The following is an 18196-nucleotide window of genomic DNA, read 5'->3' as shown; positions in this document are numbered from 1 at the left end:
TTGAAGAACAGAAAAGAGAACTTGGATATATTAATTCTTATACTATTCTGGAACTCTTCCATAATGATCACCTTGTTAATCCTCATCACAGTCCTGCATGAGTTACCATTGTGAAAATAATTTTGTATATAGTAAACAACTACATGTAACGCATCCTGCAGAATCTGTATTTCTATTTGAGATGTTTGAAGTTTGAAATGTTCAAATTTCAACAAAACCTGAAATAACGCAAGATGTGATTTTTTTCTTTAATCATTTATCTTAATACAATGATGGCCAAACTTTGATGTAGAAACCAGGACCATAAAGCCTCATATAATTGATGAAGGAAGTGGGTAAGATGAGAGAGGAGAGTAATGATTATTTGCTTACTTCTCTTCAAATATTTCAGTCCTATAGCTGCCCTACAATATTCAATTTAATTTTAAACAGTGGTGTATCAGATTTGTACCACGCAATAAGGATAATGTAAATTATAGTTTTCTAGTCGAGTGATTGGCAGACTGTTAAGTGTTGCATCAAAATGACTGACATACTTGGCTGTGGAACATCACTAACATGATCTCCAACAAATGGGAAACTGTTGAGGGCTGTGTTCTGCTCATCAGACAGACATCACGATTTTCACGTACAGATGGAATGAACAGGGGGGAAAACTGGGACAAGGCAACAAATTCTCCTGTCCAGCTTTATGAATGGGAGGAGTCTGGCATTCTAGAGCTTTGTTTTTGTATACTTGAACATTTCAAACTTGGCAGGTCTAGAAGTATGTTTCCCTTCAACACAATTATGCAATCCCATCAGTTTCACAGTTACATACAAAACCATGAATAATTGTAGGACCTGATAGTTCCATAATGCATGCAAAATCCTCATTTATAGTCAACATATATTTTTAAAAGTAGTTGCCTGCTTTCATACTACATTAGAATAAGGTAATGCTATATGAACTAGAATACAGCTTTGTTGTTATAGTTGAGCAAACAGCATAGTTACAGACTGGTATATTAAAATGAGTCTGTCTTTGCATCAGAATGTAATATGCTGCCTGTCTCATTTTATGTCTCTAGAGAAGTGCCGCATAATGCCAGATGCCTGGCCTGCTACAAGGCATGTGGCTATTACAAACACTGGAGTGACCTTTCAAAAGACCATTCAGCAATTTTACAGATAATATTTCACTCCATGTACTATTTTCTCATACACAGTGCACTTAGATACAAGATTTTTTTTCGTGCTTATTGGGTGACTGCTTCACTCATGACTTGTATTTATCAAATTTACTTTTCCATTTGTATGCAATTCAATGACTTCATTTTATACATTTAGTAATGTAGAAGGGATAGCAAGTTTTACATACAAATGCTATACATATTTATTTTGCTCTCAGAACTACCAAAAGTAACACTACTTGTTTAACAATACATCAAGGAACTTCACAGAGCCCACTGAAATAAAGGTGGGGCATGAACAGACTATGAGATAATCATGCGTGGAAATCTGTAGATACAAAATTTGACTCAGAAGAGGGAGAATAGTTTAGGGAAGTACTGTTAATCAGAATATCAAAACAAACTAGAGTAAAATATAAATAATACAATTAAGCCTCATCTATCCCATTAATTGTAAGAAGAATGTAAATTCCACAGCAGATTTTGAAGAGGCAGACTCAATATGGTCTCAGGTGACTGACATGTTCACATTTCCTAATTTACATTGAAATGTATATATGTGTACATATATAAAGCATTTGCCAGATTTTACAAGCATATGTATTAAGTGTCAATATGCAGTCAATTTTTAAAAAAATTATCAGCTTTTTTTTATCTCGGGAGAAATACCTCAATTTCACACCGATTAGTTCTTAAAAGTAGCTGATACGCAGCAGTAAGGTCAAAGAAGGATCTGTGAATCAAATAACTACTTTCATATATTACACTTAGCTATGTATTAAACTGTTCTGGTATAGTCTGTCTTTCCCCAACTGCACACCTTGGCTGTATTGAATAAATTTGTACAGGAAGTTGTTTCTTGTTGCTGTTCATTCTTTTAGTAGAGTACTACTGCTATTTGGGGGTTTTTTTTTTTGTAACATGACAAAAAGATAATGCATTTTTCCTGGTCACTGAATGGTAGTAAGAAGAATTAGACTCAAGAAGAACCACTTCTTACTGAACCTACCGGATTTTTTGCACAACACAGCTTGGATCACCTTTCCTGTTTGTTTTTGGTTTTAAATTGCAATTAAAAGTAACATGCGATGAAGTTTTGTCAGATCTTCTCTTTTCAGTTTGTTTCCTTGCGCATTTGCCAGACTTGTAATTTAGGCAGTTTTGTTGCTTCTTCAAAGAACCTTAGAAAAAGTTGAAAGAATTTTCAATGACAGATCAAAAGATGCAACTTTCACCCCTCAGTGATCGTAAGTGGACTCTTTCAGTGAGTCACTTTACAGTCTACAGAACTTTTCTTGTAATCTAGAATTATGATTATGCTTTGCAGTAGTTAAAACCATAGTAAATTAGATACTCTAATTGCTGTTGCTTTCTTCATTTTTAAAAAAAAGTATTAGAATGTACATAATTTTACTGAGATTAAAGTTACTTTATTATTTTCAGACAGTTCATCTTATATTACAAAAATCCTTAGAGGTCAGCTCGAACTCCAAAACCTGGTCCTTTGGGTGGTTCAGTCAGAGAAGTAAGGCCATCAGCTGGCTCACAAGAAAAACGTCCACTCCTGAAAAATGAAAGCAGTTTTAGTCATTGCTGGTATTGTTTATAACCGCAGATACTGTTTAATCACTGGATAGAAGATAGTTACGAATCTGACTTCAGGCTGAAGCCACTGGTTTTTTTTTTTTCTTTCATTCTTTGTATTCATCTTTCAGAACTGTGTGATGCTACTCGTAAATCAAAAGGATTCCAAATTCATATAGTGACAAATAGTTTCATAACTGAAATGCAAGACAGGACCACTAGTTTTTTTATTTATAGGTTGGCCAGACGAAAGTGATGTTGATCCCAGTAACACCAAAGGCAGTATCCAATTGTATCAGTCATATTTTTGTTAAAGATGCTTCCCTGTGTTTGGAAACTATAACTGTTTTAAGATTATTGTTCTTGTATTCAAAAAAGTCATAGAAACAATAGGAATAGGTAACCCACCCAAGTCAAATTAATTCCTCCATTCACACAAACACGTGTAGCTGGGCTAACAAAGAACAATGGGAATCAATAAGAAAAGTTCAGAAATAATAATCCTTTCACAGACTTGTGATCTTCCTGGTTTTTGTCAGAAATCAAAAAAACCCAAACAAGCAACAGGCATTTGTTGATTTACATGATCTACACAAAAAAAATCCAACAGGTAATCTCATTCACCTATTAGGTACTAAGCCAAATCAGAACTGATGTTTTCACATTTCATGCTCCTCTAGTCAGTCATCAAGAACATGAAAATTCTCTTCTCAGTTCTTTCCAGTTCTTTTTGGCTTTGAATATTTAGAAAGGCACTGAATACATGCCATTCTGTTCAGTAAATTAATTAATGCTTTTTAGCTGTAGGTTGTGAACTCAACAGGAATTTAGTTCCTCAAAAGGATCAGCCTTCAAGTAGCTGGCCAGTATTATACAAATATAGCATACCTTGGGCCAGGTTTGGGAACTTTGCCAGCCTTTAGCTCATCAATTATGTCTTCAATATCTTTGGGTGTCAAATCTTCCTGTTAAAAAAAAATCATTGACAAAATAGAAAAAGAGTCAGCAATTGTGCTAAGTGCAGCATTCAAAATTCATCAGATTAGTGGCTCTCCTAGGTGTGATCCTAGCATAGGTAATTTTGATCCTGTCCACTAACACACATACTGGTTTACAGAATTAGGAAAATTAAAAAGCCTACTGTCATTTTAATGTTAAAATTTTTGGTTTACATATAGTTGCAGAAATTATGTTAAAACTAAATGTTCACCCATCTATAACATGGGTTTGTGTTTTCAGCTTCCTTGGTATATTAGCGAGCTGGATCTCTGCCTACGCACTATACGCATGCCACTGCACGGACTGCAAAACAGTGTCAGCTGTGACAAAAAAATTGTGGGTACAGTTCAAGAGAACAGTTCTCAAAATATTAATCAGACTGTGATAACAAAATATTTTAAAAACAAGTTTTAAAAAGCTGGATTCAGTCAATACATTAATTCCTTTGATCTGATAGCATCCAAGTGAGGCACAATTCAGAAGTCTAAAAGTTCAAAAACAGTGTTAAACCAGTCCATACTTTGCAACAGACTGCTTTAAAGTGTTTTTAAAAGCTTATCAAATACCTATTTAAAAATTCCAGATTTATGGGCAGACCACTATGGCAAAAAATGCATCAGCCCACTTGTATAAATCAAGACAGTAACTGAAAGGAAAAATGCACCAATACATTGTGATACCGACAAAGTGTTCCAGGAAGAGGCCAAGAAACTAAAAGATGCTCTAGGTTCTAAGTTGTCCCTGCCAGTAGGAATTTGAAGTAACTGACCAAAACTTCAGAATATGAAACAAGTGAAAATACAGGTAACCCAGCAAAGAAGTTTAATCTTTTAAAAGGGAATGTAATACTTACATAGTAATTGTCATTTATTTGTACCATTGGTGCATTTACACAAGCACCTAAACATTCCACTTCTATCAGCGTGAAGAGTTTATCAGGTGTTGTTTCCCCAACTTTTATACCTAAACCAATAAAGAATATTAGGTTCAGTAACGGTGATTGAACAAGATTAATAAAGCATGAGTCTGAGTACTCCATAGTCTTCTCATCACTTGTATTTTGGCCTTAAGAACATTTGCATAGTTAAATCCTCTTAAATGAGTCCAAAATGTTTCTATTAAACAAAAGTCTAATAAACTGTGAAGTCTGCCTTCAGATACATTTTTGAGGCCTCATTTACAGGTTTACAGGTATGATTTACTGACAAATAACCACGAAATGACAATTCTAAGAAACAGAATGGCTCTACTCAGGAACATTTTTAGTTATCAATACAATAGAATGGAAAAATAGGGAAAACATAGCTTTCATGTGCTGATATGAAATGTGTTAATATACAGTGTTGAGTATTGAATTCCCAAATTAACCAAGATCCAAGTATTAATGTTGTTAGCTACAAATTCATAAACAACTTCCAGGTTTATACACAAAGGCTTATTTCCTGAACAACTCTGTACACGTACTTAGCTTCCATGACACATTATTGTTCTAGTGATACGGACACATACCTTCCCCAGAGGGCAGGTTAGCCAAAGTAACATCTGAGTCTGATCTTGACAAAATTCTCCATGGAAGGAAGAATGCAGTTTTCCTCCACAGTTATTAGAAGGGGGAAAAACTAATAAAAGCGTAAGGCCTGTGTCTCAGTAAGAGCTACACAATCATCCTTAATGCTTTGATTTCTCAAGCTAAGAGTTTCAGTTAAATTAAGCTATCTTTGCAGTAACAAACTAAGACAAATTTCATCTAAATAGGCCTTTTCCAGACAACTGAATATATGAAATGCAAGATAATAAGCAGCTGTTCTGCAGCTCTTATCACAGTGGTTCTTAGGAAATGTTAGCACAGCTTGCAACTTCATAGAAGGGGAAAAGTTGTTAGTTGCTGATCTTACCTCCTCTTCTCTCCATAACCACCCAACAAGGAAGAAGAAAAAAAACCCAACCCACACACAAAACCCATGAGTTCTCCTTACATCTCATTTGATGCAGCATTCTCAATTGACTTTTTCCATGGAGAATTTGTAAGTTATGTTAACATCATGGTTCCCATCCAGAGGGACCTTCACCGGCTAGAAAGGCGGGCCCATGTGAATGAACCTCATGAAGTTCAGCAAGGCGAAGTGCAAGGTCCTGCACACGGGTCGGGGCAATCCCAAGCACAAATACAGGCTGGGCAATGAGTGGATTGAGAGCAGCCCTGCAGAGGAGGACTTGGGGGTACTGGTGGATGAAAAACTAAATATGACCCGGCAATGTGCACCCACAGCCCAGAAAGCCAATCACATCCTGGGCTATATAAAAAGAAGTGCAGCCCGCAGGTCGAGGGAAGTGATTCTGCCCCTCTGCTCCGCTCTCGTGAGACCCCACCTGGAGTACTGCATCCAGCTCTGGTGCCTCCAGCATAAGAAAGACATGGACCTGCTTGAGCAGGTCCAGAGGAGGGCCACAAAGATGATCAGGGTGCTGGAGTACCTCCCCTATGAACACAGGCTGAGACAGTTGAGGTTGTTCAGCCTGGAGAAGAGAAGGCTGCGGGGAGACGTTACAGCAGCCTTCCAGTACTTAAAGGGGGCCTACAGGAAAGATGGGGAGGGACTCTTATCAGGGAGTGTAGTGACAGGACTAGGGGTAACGGTTTTAAACTGAAAGAGGGTACATTTAGATTGGATATTAGGAAGAAATTCTTTACTGTGAGGGTGGTGAGACACTGGAACAGGTTGCCCAGAGAAGTTGTAAATGCTCCCTCCCTGGAAGTGTTCAAGACCAGGCTGGATGGGGATTTGGGCAACCTGATCTAGTGGAAGGTGTCCCTGCACATGGCAGGGGGGTTGGAACTAGGTGACCTTTAAGGTCCCTTCCAACCCAAACCATTCTATGATTCTATCACCTTACTTAAGTAAAAAAAGCCTCACAAACAACTTTCATATAGCATATACCTTAAAAATCTTATTTTGCATATAAAAAGTGCCATAGTATTCAGAGTCCTCTCATATATATGGGATAGGCCTTAATTTCTCAGTCCAAGAGTTGTATTAGAATAATGCATTTCCTGGCAAATTGCCTTTAAAACCACTTTAAGACCAGTAAATGGCACTGCAGACAAGGGCCTTTTCTGCTCTACTATACTGAAATCTTTAAAGAATAAATACAAAATCTGAAATTTGAAGTGTTTAGTGCCTATTCGCCAATGATTTCACTCTGTATTTTCAATACTATTCCTCTGTCCCCACCATATGAAAAATTTCACTTCAGTATCATTACATAAAGGTAAAAAATTATAAAAATATATTACAAATTTTTGTCATACCAAGTTTCTTCTTAATGGCTTCTAAAATACTATCAGAGTCTCGCAGCATGCATGGCGTGGTAGTGCAGATCTGAATATGGTATTTCCCAACAGGTTTGCGATTATACATTGTATAGAAGGTTGCTACTTCATACACTCTCATGGGAGGCATTTCTAAAATTTCAGCAACCTGTAACAAGGGGAAAACAGACACTATATTGAATTCTCACAGGACATCAGTAAAGGCATTTAACAAACCATTTCAATAAAGTCACCTGTCCTCTGTCTGCAGTAACGGATAAATAAGAGGGAGGGGATGGGTATCAGAGCACAGCTGTTTTCAAATGCCAAGAAAAGACACCTGAGTTACTCTGATTGGAGTCACCCTGCTCAAGCACAAACTCTACTAAGTCATGGATTAGCACAGCGAGGAGCTCAAGTCAGTTCCCCTCCAGCACCTAGCCTCATACACAAGCTAGATGCAAGGAGCCAGCTGGGTTCCAGCTTTCATTGTCAGCTCCAGTTCATACTGCACTTCTGCTCTTTTGCTGTATGAACGAACGAACTTGTACACATCCACCCACACTAACCCACATACGCCTTTTGGTAAGGGAATACTTACAGGCTGGTACTACGCTCACCTAATTCAGATACAGCAGGTCTGTCTCGGGTTCTGTGACACACCAGGGCTGGCCTTAGAAACGCCACAGCTACATCTGCAGATTGGCGTCACAGCTAATAAATAGGGAGTGAAGTGCCATCTCCATGGAGCCAGTTCTGGTACAAGTATCCCTGACCTCATTAACCTGGAACCCTGGCAAACTGCTCAGGTTGAGAACTGGCTCCGTTTTCAAAAGTGTACCTGTTGTATGTTCCAGTCATTGCAGGCAAATAACAAACCACAGGAAATACTTGTTCACTTAAAAATCCTAAGATTGTTTTCAACACAGTATCAGTCCAAAAGTTAGAATAAATAAACAAAAATACTTTTTCCATTCAGTATTAATGGAGATTTGAGGCTTTATGGTACCCTGCAGAAACAGTAGCAGATGTAAGTTGCCCTTCTCTAAATGTGCACTTAGCTCCTTCAGTAATTTCTTAACACTCACAATCCTCAGCATATCTTCGTTGAATTTAAAACTTTTCACTTTAAAACTGATGACATGCCAGACTGTAACACAAAATATGATAGATTTATTAATATGAATATAAACCAGAATTTTTTATTTCTTGGTATTTGATTACTGTCATGCAACCTATCACTTTGGAGCAGTGTAGTTGCTTGCTTGCTTATTTTGAAACAATTTTAATAAATAATTTGATAAGTCTTCTGGGCACTTGCTGCGAGGTGTTATAAAACACTCATGACACATACTACACTAACGCTGCTCTGCAAAAGTCTTTACAGGCCCAGCGATTAAGTACAATCCTGGCAATGTGTGTAGTGCCACTGGTAGGAGAATCTGGTAGGAGAAAAACCCCACCATTGTTATCTTTTTTTCTTTCCCCAAATTCAGCAGCGAACTAAATCTTTCAAGTTTCTGTTCCTACTTCCAGAATGGTTCTGGGAAAAGAGCCTACCTAAATAAGGCTCATGTAATTTTTGTTTTGTTCTGTCTGTAGTTTCTAGCAATGGGCTAACGTTATGTAAACAACAGAGCCCCAAGTTTTCTGTATTAGTTTTCCCTTTTATTTTTTAAAATGTAGTCTCATAGGGAATCCTCACAATTCTGTGCCACGTGTAAATTCCCATGTTAGTATGCTTTGATAAATAAATGCTCATATTCTAGTAAGATATTTAAAGAAAACAGTAAAATTATGCTTGAAAGATAATTAAGTACTAAATACCTTGTTCATAGCTGATATGGGCAACCATCCATGCTGTCTTTGCGCCAAATCTAGCACTGCCATGACAGCTGCAGACTTGTGTCCCCCTGGGTAGTTGTTTATGATTGCTTCTATTCGCTTTTTAAAGAGAAAGAGGGAAAAAAAACCTGTCAGTACTGATCTAAAGACAAAGTCTGTGTATTTAACTTTTTTTGTCTGCATACCTTTTGGTTTTCAGGTGTGAACTCAAATGGAGTATCTGGATTATTTTCAGGACTATCTCTGTGCTTCAGGAAAAGAAAAAGAAAACATGTAAAACTAGGTTTGTCAGGAAATGATTCGGGACAGATTTACTGTTGTAAAATACCTTCTCATTAGACAGTTACAGTTGAGTTGCTTGAATAAAACAGATATATTCCAGATACAAATTTCACAGTACTCAAATGATTAAATATCTCTGGCAAAGTTATCAAAAATACTGATAATTATTTCATCACTCTTAAAAATAACGACTTATTCCTGTTATTTCCTATTAAAAAATTATTTCTTGAGGAATATGGTGGTGTTATCAACATACACATTTTTTAACACTGTTAATACAGTTTGGCAATTATGTTCAAACTCATCACAGGTAGATTAAGAGTCCTCTGGTTAATACCTTAATAAACAACAAGGGACTAAAACAACAGCCCATTTTTTCTTTTCCCATGAGACATTAACTATAAAAACTTCAAAATTCATCAGGAAGCTTGCTATATAACTAAAATGTTTGCACATTCACACACACAATCCATTTTAACATTATTTTGATTTGTAATGGATTTCAACATTTTAATTTTAGATAAAATTCTGAATCAGAATGGAAGAAGCAGAATTTTGAATTAATATTTCCAAAATAAGGTATTCCATCATACTATTTTTAAGGTGGTCTTCTAGGGAAACACCAAATTTAAATTAGTTCTTCTATTTTCAGAAAATACAAATTTGGAAGTCTTGAAGAAAGTGTCATTTTCCTATAATAAAATCTTAGTTCTGATAAAAATCCTTATCCACCAGAAAAACTTCCTGCACAAAATTTTCAGTTATCTCTAAGCAGCTCATTATGGTATCCTTGAAATACTCATAGCTAAGTTTCATTCCAAACTTTATACAGTTGTCAAATTGAGAAAGTTTCAAATTAAATGGAAAGTTTGGGGAAAAATGCAAGCTATACTTGAAGCTTGATGTTAAAAGTCATCCACAACCACCTAATAATAAAAGCTTTAAAAGTATATTTAGGAGACAGAAACCCACTCCACTGACTTTCACTTTGATCATTTTGTCATGTAACCTAGGGTGATTTTGCAGTTTCCACACTGCGTTCTTATTAAGCAGCGAAGGATTTAATGAAAAAATCTTAACATTGCAAGATACTTACATACTGAAAGACTGTCATCAGTGCAGAACTTAAAATATGTATGGTCCATAGCTATTCCTGGATTTAGAAATTAATATGGAAATATCGAAAGGCCAAATAACTTCAATTACATCTGTTGGTCTAGCAAGAGATCCCCTTTGCTTATCCTGTCTATATCCTAGAGCAACAGTACTACTGCCACCATCAATTTGAAAGCGTGTACCCCTGCCACAGTTCCAAGTCAAATATAAAACTACAGTCAATATATACTTCTCCACCAAGGATGGCTTTCCCCTAATAACAGGGATTACAGAAAGATAACCCATTCCCTTTGAACACACTAATATTTTATTAAGTATGAATTTATTGCTTATTGTGTGGTCTACAAAATAACATAAAACAGCTTTTAGGAACACAATTGCCACTATTTTAGACTGACCCTTCCAGATAAAGGATTTGACTCCTCATATGTAGTGTTGGTGAGGGTTTTCTACCAATTTTAATGAAGGTTCTCAAAAAGAGGCTGATGGAGGAAAAATTGATTGGAAACACACTGCAACTTTTAATTTTTTTCCCTTACAGACCCGTTCTATGTCTTAGCTGCACAGATCAAATCCATGATTCATGATAAGTATTTCCATAACTTAACTTTTCCTTCTCAAATCTGCATGCCTCTTTTATTTCAGGCTGCTATTTTGCCTTCCATAGCTATTTGATACAGTTACAATTGTACTTGATCTCAATTTCTTTTGCAAATAAGTATATCTGATTTATTAAAATCTGCCTCTGTCTAGAACAGCTGTTCTTTTCAGTGTATCATCTCTAAACTGATATCCTTAAATACCATACGTGAAGAGGAATAATAAAGACTTTATATCTGAAGCTACAGTTTGCCACACAGTTCTGCGCAGCAAGGCCCCAAAATACGTTGTAAAGGCTACAGCACAGGTGAACACTAAATAAGATCATGTCACCTTTTTTTGTTTTCCATTTTCCTAAATAGGCTTCATCTAATTCTGTGCTGTGGAGAGTTCGATAGTTTTCGTCGAGAGCTAACATAGTTCAGGCCTACTGAGCTGTTAGGAATTTGTCAATCACATGTTCGCTAGTGTGCAGTTTGTGAGCCAATTTCCTCCTAAATGATATGGGTGCATTTCTGCCCTTTTTAAGATACAGATTCTGGAGAACAAGATCAGACTTAAGGACACAGTATTGGAAGGAATACTATGTTAAATCACAGAGTGGTTGAGGTTGGGCCGAACCCCCCTGCTCAAGCAAAGCCACCCTGAGCTGGTTGCCCAGGACCATGTCCAGACGGCTTCTTCTGAATATCTCCAAGGTGGGAAACTCCACAACTTGCTTGGGCAACCTGTGCCAGTGCTTTGTCACCCTCACAGTGAAAAAGTGTTTCCTGATGTTCTCTGAGGCTATTCCCTCTGGTCCTGTCACTGGGCACCACTAAAAAGAGCCTGGCTCCGTCCTCTTTGCACCCTCCCTTCAGGTGTTTATAGACATTGGTAAGATCCCCCCTCCCCCAGCCTTCTCTAACAGTCCCAGCTCTCTCAGCCTTTCCTCACGTAAGAGATGCTCATAAGAAGAAACTGATATATTAAGGCTCCCTCCATACACAAAGTAAGTACAAACAATTATGTCTGCACCAACTACAGCAATTTGTTGAAAAGCAAGGTAAAACTCTATCAACACTTTTCCTCCCAATTCCCTTCTTGTGCTCCCCAATTTCCAAGTCTTACACAATATGCTTTCATTCCACGCATAGCTTGACTGTATCACGTTTGTGTTGCAGCATTCAGCCTAACCTACTTATAGTGTGAACAACTGCATTGTGAAGGCCTATCCAAGCCACAGTGTCCCCACAGGTGATGGTACTCCCCCATGGAAGGTACTAAGGCTGCTGAATGTTCATCTCATTCTTTTTGCTACACCAACCCGGGCCATTTTATTACTCTTTTTCAGTGATCTAATCATCTGTCTTTCTTGACACAGAGAATTATTAAAGAGCACTGAAGAATTACAATAGAATAACTAGAATAATTTAGCTTTTTCATCTATACTGCAAAAAAGTTGGCCTGAAACTTGACCTATGCCCTGTGGTAAACACCAGTCCAAAACACTGTAAACCAAAATGAGAGAACTGTGTGGTATGCAGGGGAAAAGATGTTTAGGGCAACAACCTGTTGAGAGTCCATATCAAATCAGCAACAAAAAGAAATTTATTACTTCTCCTCCAAGGGGAAAGTACCCTACATTCACTACTCCAGCAAAACTCAAGATACAAACCTATCGGAAATTAAGAATGGTGGAAGTGCTCTCAGACCCAAGTATTTCACTGACCGTCTTCACAAGTAACTAAAACTACAGCAATTACCTAACCTTCTGTACCGAACCCCTGTGTAGCCCTATGATAAAGCCCACATCAGGGCAGTCGATGTGTTAAGGAAACTCGGTCCATGTGTTGAAAACCACAAAGTAGAAGAGTTATGTTTTTGCTGTAAAGGAGGCTAAACACAGGTAAAAGTCAAAAGATAGAGAAGGCATGTTTAAAGAAAGAAAGGTAACTATTGTAAATAAAAGTATCTTTGAAATCAGGCCTTCCCTAGCCATCAGAAATACGATAGATTTGGAGCAGCTCTCTTAGGTTACTATGGGCAAACAATCTACCTAGTTTTAAACTTGATACATTCTTTCTGGAAGTGTGATCTAGCTGCCTGTGATGGCATCAGACTGAGTTTAATGGTTGTGAAAGTCTCTTCTTGGCTGTTTCAGAATAAAAAGGAGTTTCAGTAGAAGTTTTCTTACTTCTGTATGTTTCTGATAACATGTAAGGAAAAAAAACTTGCATGAAAAAAGTTTGCAGAGGGATACAAGGGCATGCAAATCAGCACTGCCTTTTAATACTAGATTTTAAGATAATCAGGTCTGCTGCCAGCGTGTCCCCTGCTGTTACAAAACAAATAATGCTGTATGCATTTCCCTTCCTCACCTATACATTTCCTATATGGGAAGTGCAACAAGAAGCACCAATATGCTTTGCAAAACAAAACCAAGACACTCGTGTAAATTGACATACAAAGAGGACCACCTCCACAAGTTAGAGTTACTCCCAGGGAAGCCTACTATTCCTCCGCAAGCAGTTTTACACAACCTTTGACACTTCATCTGCTTGTAATATTGGGGAAAACTAAGACTTTTTCTAATGTTGTTTTCCCTACAGAAATCTGGGGAAAAAATGTCCCATTTTCTGATTGTATACAAACACCTAGTGTTGATTAAAATAATGCCTTCAGCTCAACTCAGCAGGAAGAGTTTCCCTTGAAATTTGCCATGTTAAATAACATCTGAAATTTGCTCTGAAGGTTTTTAGTTGTAGTTAGGGCAAACAATTACATGCACAAACAATGACATCCAACTATCTTCTTCCCATAGCCTTTTACTTCATAGAAGAACAAATATTACCCTATTAAAAAAAAAAAAAAAACACCCAACCATAAGACAAACCCCCACACAAACAATCGCCTATGCTCTGCTAGCAAAAATTCTGTTGTGGAATAAAAATAAAAGGAGTGAATGACGCTATTAAATAAAACAGCTGGATATCACAAGTAGCTAACTAAAACACATACTTTTTCTTTTCTATTTCCCTTTCTCTATTTTCAGGCTCCTCCCTCCAGCAAGTAATTTAAGCAGCTACATAAATCGTGAAAAATGCCTGGAGAATTTACAAAGCTATCTAGGTTCATATGCCAGACACCAATATCCATTAGGGTGCCAAAGACATCTTTTGCATGTCTTCACCAACCTCAAACTACACTTGAAGTTTCCTAAGTTGTCAGCCTACACTGTTTCCTCTATTCCTTGAATACCAGCTTTCACTCCATAAATCATCAATGCCTGCTCAGGTTTCTGGAAAAGTATACGAAGCATGTACCGTAATCCCATTAACTTCATCTTATGAGAAAAGCTGTAGAGACAGCTGCAGAAAGGCAACAACAACAACACAAAAAATCTGTCCAAAAATGCTTCCAACGAAGTGGTCAATTCTCTAGTAAAGCGCTGATTTCTACCAGATGTTGGAAAAATGCCAAATTATTCAGCTGTTGACTTGCAGACTAGATAAAGCTCTGAAAGGAGCAGAATGGGACAGCATACACCTCTCAGAGATGCTTCAGGTTCTCTTTAGAGACAGACAGACAACACATCTGCTTTATACATTTAAATTTGAGGGCTTTTTTTTTTTTTGCAATCACTACTAATATTTATACGTATTATGATAATGCCTAATGGCCTCAATTATGAATCATTATGCAACATGCTATATGACATATAACACGAACAAGCACTGCACTTTTCAACTGCTAGTGAACAGGGCTAGACCTGGACCTAAGGGTAATTCTGCAGCAACTTTTAGAAATCAAGAAATTGCACCTGCAAAAAGTTTCATGAGCTTCAATTACAAACTCAATCAACTTCAAGAATAAAAGAAAACTGTTTTATAATGAAATAAGTTTAAACAAAGTCTCATCTGCAATCACATGCAAATGCTGCTAATATCACCATTACTATTAATAAACAAGAGTTTTCACTATATAAGAAACACAAGGCCAAAAACTAAAATAAAACCTTTTGATACTCCATCACCACTCTAATAAAAAGTTCTACTGAAAAAACGCTTCTTTTTAAATTCCAGTAGGCTTCTATAGCAAGTTCTGCCCATCAGAATCTTTTAGGCAGATTAAAAAAAGTATATGCCAAACTCTTCTTACACATCCCCTTTCCAGTAAGGTAGAAAATTACTTACCACAAATAAGGCTCCTCCACTGCTATTGCACACTGCCGTTCTATGTAAGTATCGGATTTGTCTTATCTACAAACAAAAAGTAGATAGTATTAATAGTTAATAATTTACATAACTGCTAGAGACTGCTCTCACAACCAGCTTGATTTGCACTCTAATTGTAAGCCATTAATTCTAATATCATCACTAATAATTTGAATTAAATCAAGAGAAGAATATGAAGGGCTCTCCTGTACTATTATGAGAGCACATCTCAACTCATCTTGACCATTTCAGACAGTGTAGAAGTTAAAGGATTTAACTTCAAACAGATAATACTCTGCCACAGCTTAATCTGCCTTGAATACAAATTCTTATCAAATATTTCATGAAGAATTGTCCAATTTGTTACTTTATAGCATGTCCTTTAAAAAGTTTGCAGAAACTACCATTATTGAGGTTCTTCTCTAGTAAGCATTTATGAGCTTCTTCAGTTTTTATGCCTAATCTCACTGTACAGTTAGATAAGAGAACAAAGTTAAGAACCTGAAATATCAACAGGACACAAGAGCCATATGCAGGTTGTGTTCAACTATCATCTGTTGTCTCTGTCTGGATCTGTCATGCCAAAACAGATCAAGATTGCTGGATTCTGGCCAGTATTACTAAAATCATTTGATTATATTATCTTGTCATAAGCAAACATTCTAGAATAAATTTAATTTTATATCAATTTTATATTTTTATATTGAACTCTAGAACAATTTTGACAGTTCTTAAAGTAAGAGAAGTATAACATATTAAAAAAAAATCCCCCCTTAACTACTTAATTTCTGTTACTATATAAAATCTGTGGGATTTTAAGTGGATCACCATCAAACTAGCAAAAATACAGGCATGAGGTCAGATCTGAAATCCAAGCTTGAGTACCAGGGAACTACAGTCCCTGCTCTTCTGTAAGAGCAACCTAATCAGCTCAATCTTTTCAGCAGCAGATCACGTAGTTTCACCTGCAGTGTAGTTTCACACAATGGCTGCAGTCTTTCCCTGTCATATGATCAGTCCTTCCAGGAAGCACTGGATTTACTATGCAGTTATGTGTATTATGTTGTATGCATCCATTTCGCCTTTGCTCTCCACTTCTGGCTCATCTGAAAGCAGCAGAGCCAGGAAAGCAATTCATCTCCTGCCATTCTGTGTCAAGAGGCCAAAATGAACTCTGGGATACATGGTTAACTCTGTGGATTTGTCATGGTTTAACCCCAGCCAGCAACTAAGCACCACACAGCCGCTTCGTCCCCCCTCCCAGTGGGATGGGGAGGAGGGGAAAAAAAAAAGGTAAAACTCATGGGTTGAGATAAGAACAGTTTAATAACTAAAGTAAAATAGAATACACTACTAACTAATAATAATAATATAATAATAATAATTGTAATGAAAAGGAATATAATAAAAAACCCCAAATAACACCCAAGAAAAGACAAGTGATGTACAATGCAATTGCTCACCACCCACTGACTGATGCCCCAGCAGCAATCTGCCCCTCCTGGCCAACTCCCCCCTGTTTATATACTGGGCATGACGTTCCATGGTATGGAATATCCCTTTGGCTAGTTCAGGTCAGCTGCCCCGGCTCTGCTCCCTCCCAGCTTCTTGCACACCTGCTTGCTGGCAGAGCATGGGAAACTGAACAATCCTTGACTTAAGATAAGCGCTACTTAGCAACAACTAAAACATCAGTGTGTTATCAACATTATTCTCACACTAAATCCAAAACACAGCACTGTACCAGCTACTAAAAAGAAAGTTAACTCTATCCCAGCTAAACCAGGACAGGACTGCAGATCATTCCTATGTGCCACCCTTTCCAGGAGACTCTCGGCCTGTTGCCTTTATCAACTTACATGAAGCACATCAAATGAACTGCACTGGCAAGTCAATTTGAGTGCCCTCTGTGAACCAGACAACATGTAAAATTCAGACAAAAGACTAAAAAGTGTAAATAGAGCATGCAAATACAACTGAAATTCTGCAGACAATGCTGAAAGGAGCATAAAAATGAGGATTTAATGCTCTGGTATAAATCCTACTAAATGCTAAGTAAATACGGCACAGACGCAGTTTTGGCTCTGAAGGGACCACCACCACCACATTGTAAGCTTCAGGTTTCTAACGGTAAGAGGCAGTCTCCTACCAAAAGAAGCACTTCAGATGACAACCCTTTATTCTATCCAAAGATACTGTACTGTTTCCAAGAACCAAAATCTGTTAGTTTCAGACTTCACGAAGAAATAGGATGAGACCCCATTTTTTGCACTGGCCTAAAGGATTTCAATTGGTGTGAAGAGTTGACTCAGGATTGAAAAACAAACTAAGGGGCTTCCTTCCAGTGGTTAGTCTTACATACATGGGCAAGGCAGAAATATTATTTCCACTTGGGAAGCTTCCCAATAACCTACAATACGCACCAAGCAGTTACTGCTGGAGCCTTTTTCACTTGATGCAGGCAATGCAACTCTAGGGCCGGTCAGGTAACTCCGGCAGGCCCCGGGGCCACAAGGGAGACACCCTGGAGCGACGCCCTTCCACCGGCTGCGCCGGGCCTTTCTTCCCCGAGGACGTGCCCCGCCGCGGGCCCCGGCCGGCCGGCCGCCCGCCTACTGCGAGGGCAGCACCGACCGCCCACCCCCGTCCCCGCCGCGGTCCCCCTCCTCTCCCGCGGCCTCCTCGAGCCGAGCGGGCGCCCTGCCCCGGCCGGCGGGGACAGACGTGTCGCCGCCGCAGCCTCCCCCTTACCGAGCGTGCGGCCGCGGCCCGCAGGGGAGCGCACAGGAACATGGCGCCGGCGGAGAAGCGGCGACCCCCCCCACACTCCCCGCTTCCCTCTCCTTCAGGCCTACGCTCGCCCTCCGCGCAGCGGCAAGGAGACCCGCCCCGCGCATGCGCCGGCGACGCCCGGCTGCGCGCGCGCGCCCGCGAGCCGGACGCCCCGGCGGGCGGGCGCCGGCTGAGCTCGCGCGCCTCCGGGCGCGCGGCGGCCGTTGGCGGGCGGCCGTTAGCTGGTGGCGGTTGTTCGCCGGTGGCGGTTTGTGTCTTCCCTTGTGATGGCCACTCATCCAAAATGAGTGAGTTGCCGC

The 18196-nt window shown here is 38.7% G+C and overlaps 1 protein-coding gene across 1 annotated transcript; it reads right to left on the bottom strand.

Moving 5' to 3' along the window:
• Positions 1–234: 234 nt before the first annotated feature.
• Positions 235–17936, bottom strand: NDUFV2 (NADH:ubiquinone oxidoreductase core subunit V2). The gene is made up of 8 exons (XM_050891353.1): positions 17856–17936; positions 15084–15149; positions 9096–9158; positions 8893–9009; positions 7066–7234; positions 4609–4718; positions 3645–3721; positions 235–2736 (listed from the first exon to the last, which is right to left on the bottom strand). The coding sequence occupies exons 1-8, from the start codon at positions 17895–17897 to the stop codon at positions 2643–2645; spliced, it is 738 nt and encodes a 245-aa protein (XP_050747310.1). The 5' UTR covers positions 17898–17936; the 3' UTR covers positions 235–2642.
• Between the last annotated feature and the right edge of the window lie 260 nt (positions 17937–18196).

Source organism: Gymnogyps californianus, chromosome 2 (assembly GCF_018139145.2).
Source record: "Gymnogyps californianus isolate 813 chromosome 2, ASM1813914v2, whole genome shotgun sequence".
NCBI lineage: Eukaryota > Metazoa > Chordata > Aves > Accipitriformes > Cathartidae > Gymnogyps > Gymnogyps californianus.
Note: the sequence above shows the minus strand (reverse complement) of the source record. Positions and strands in the feature narration are given on the sequence as shown.

Coding starts and splice junctions, on each gene's coding strand:
- NDUFV2 (XM_050891353.1), bottom strand. CDS start 17,897: ATGTTCCTGTGCGCTCCCCTGCGGGCCGCGGCCGCACGCTCG. Junction 9,010..9,095: donor TCACACCTGAAAACCAAAAG/GTATGCAGACAA, acceptor CTCTTTAAAAAG/CGAATAGAAGCAATCATAAA. Junction 2,737..3,644: donor GTTCCCAAACCTGGCCCAAG/GTATGCTATATT, acceptor TTCATTTTTCAG/GAGTGGACGTTTTTCTTGTG.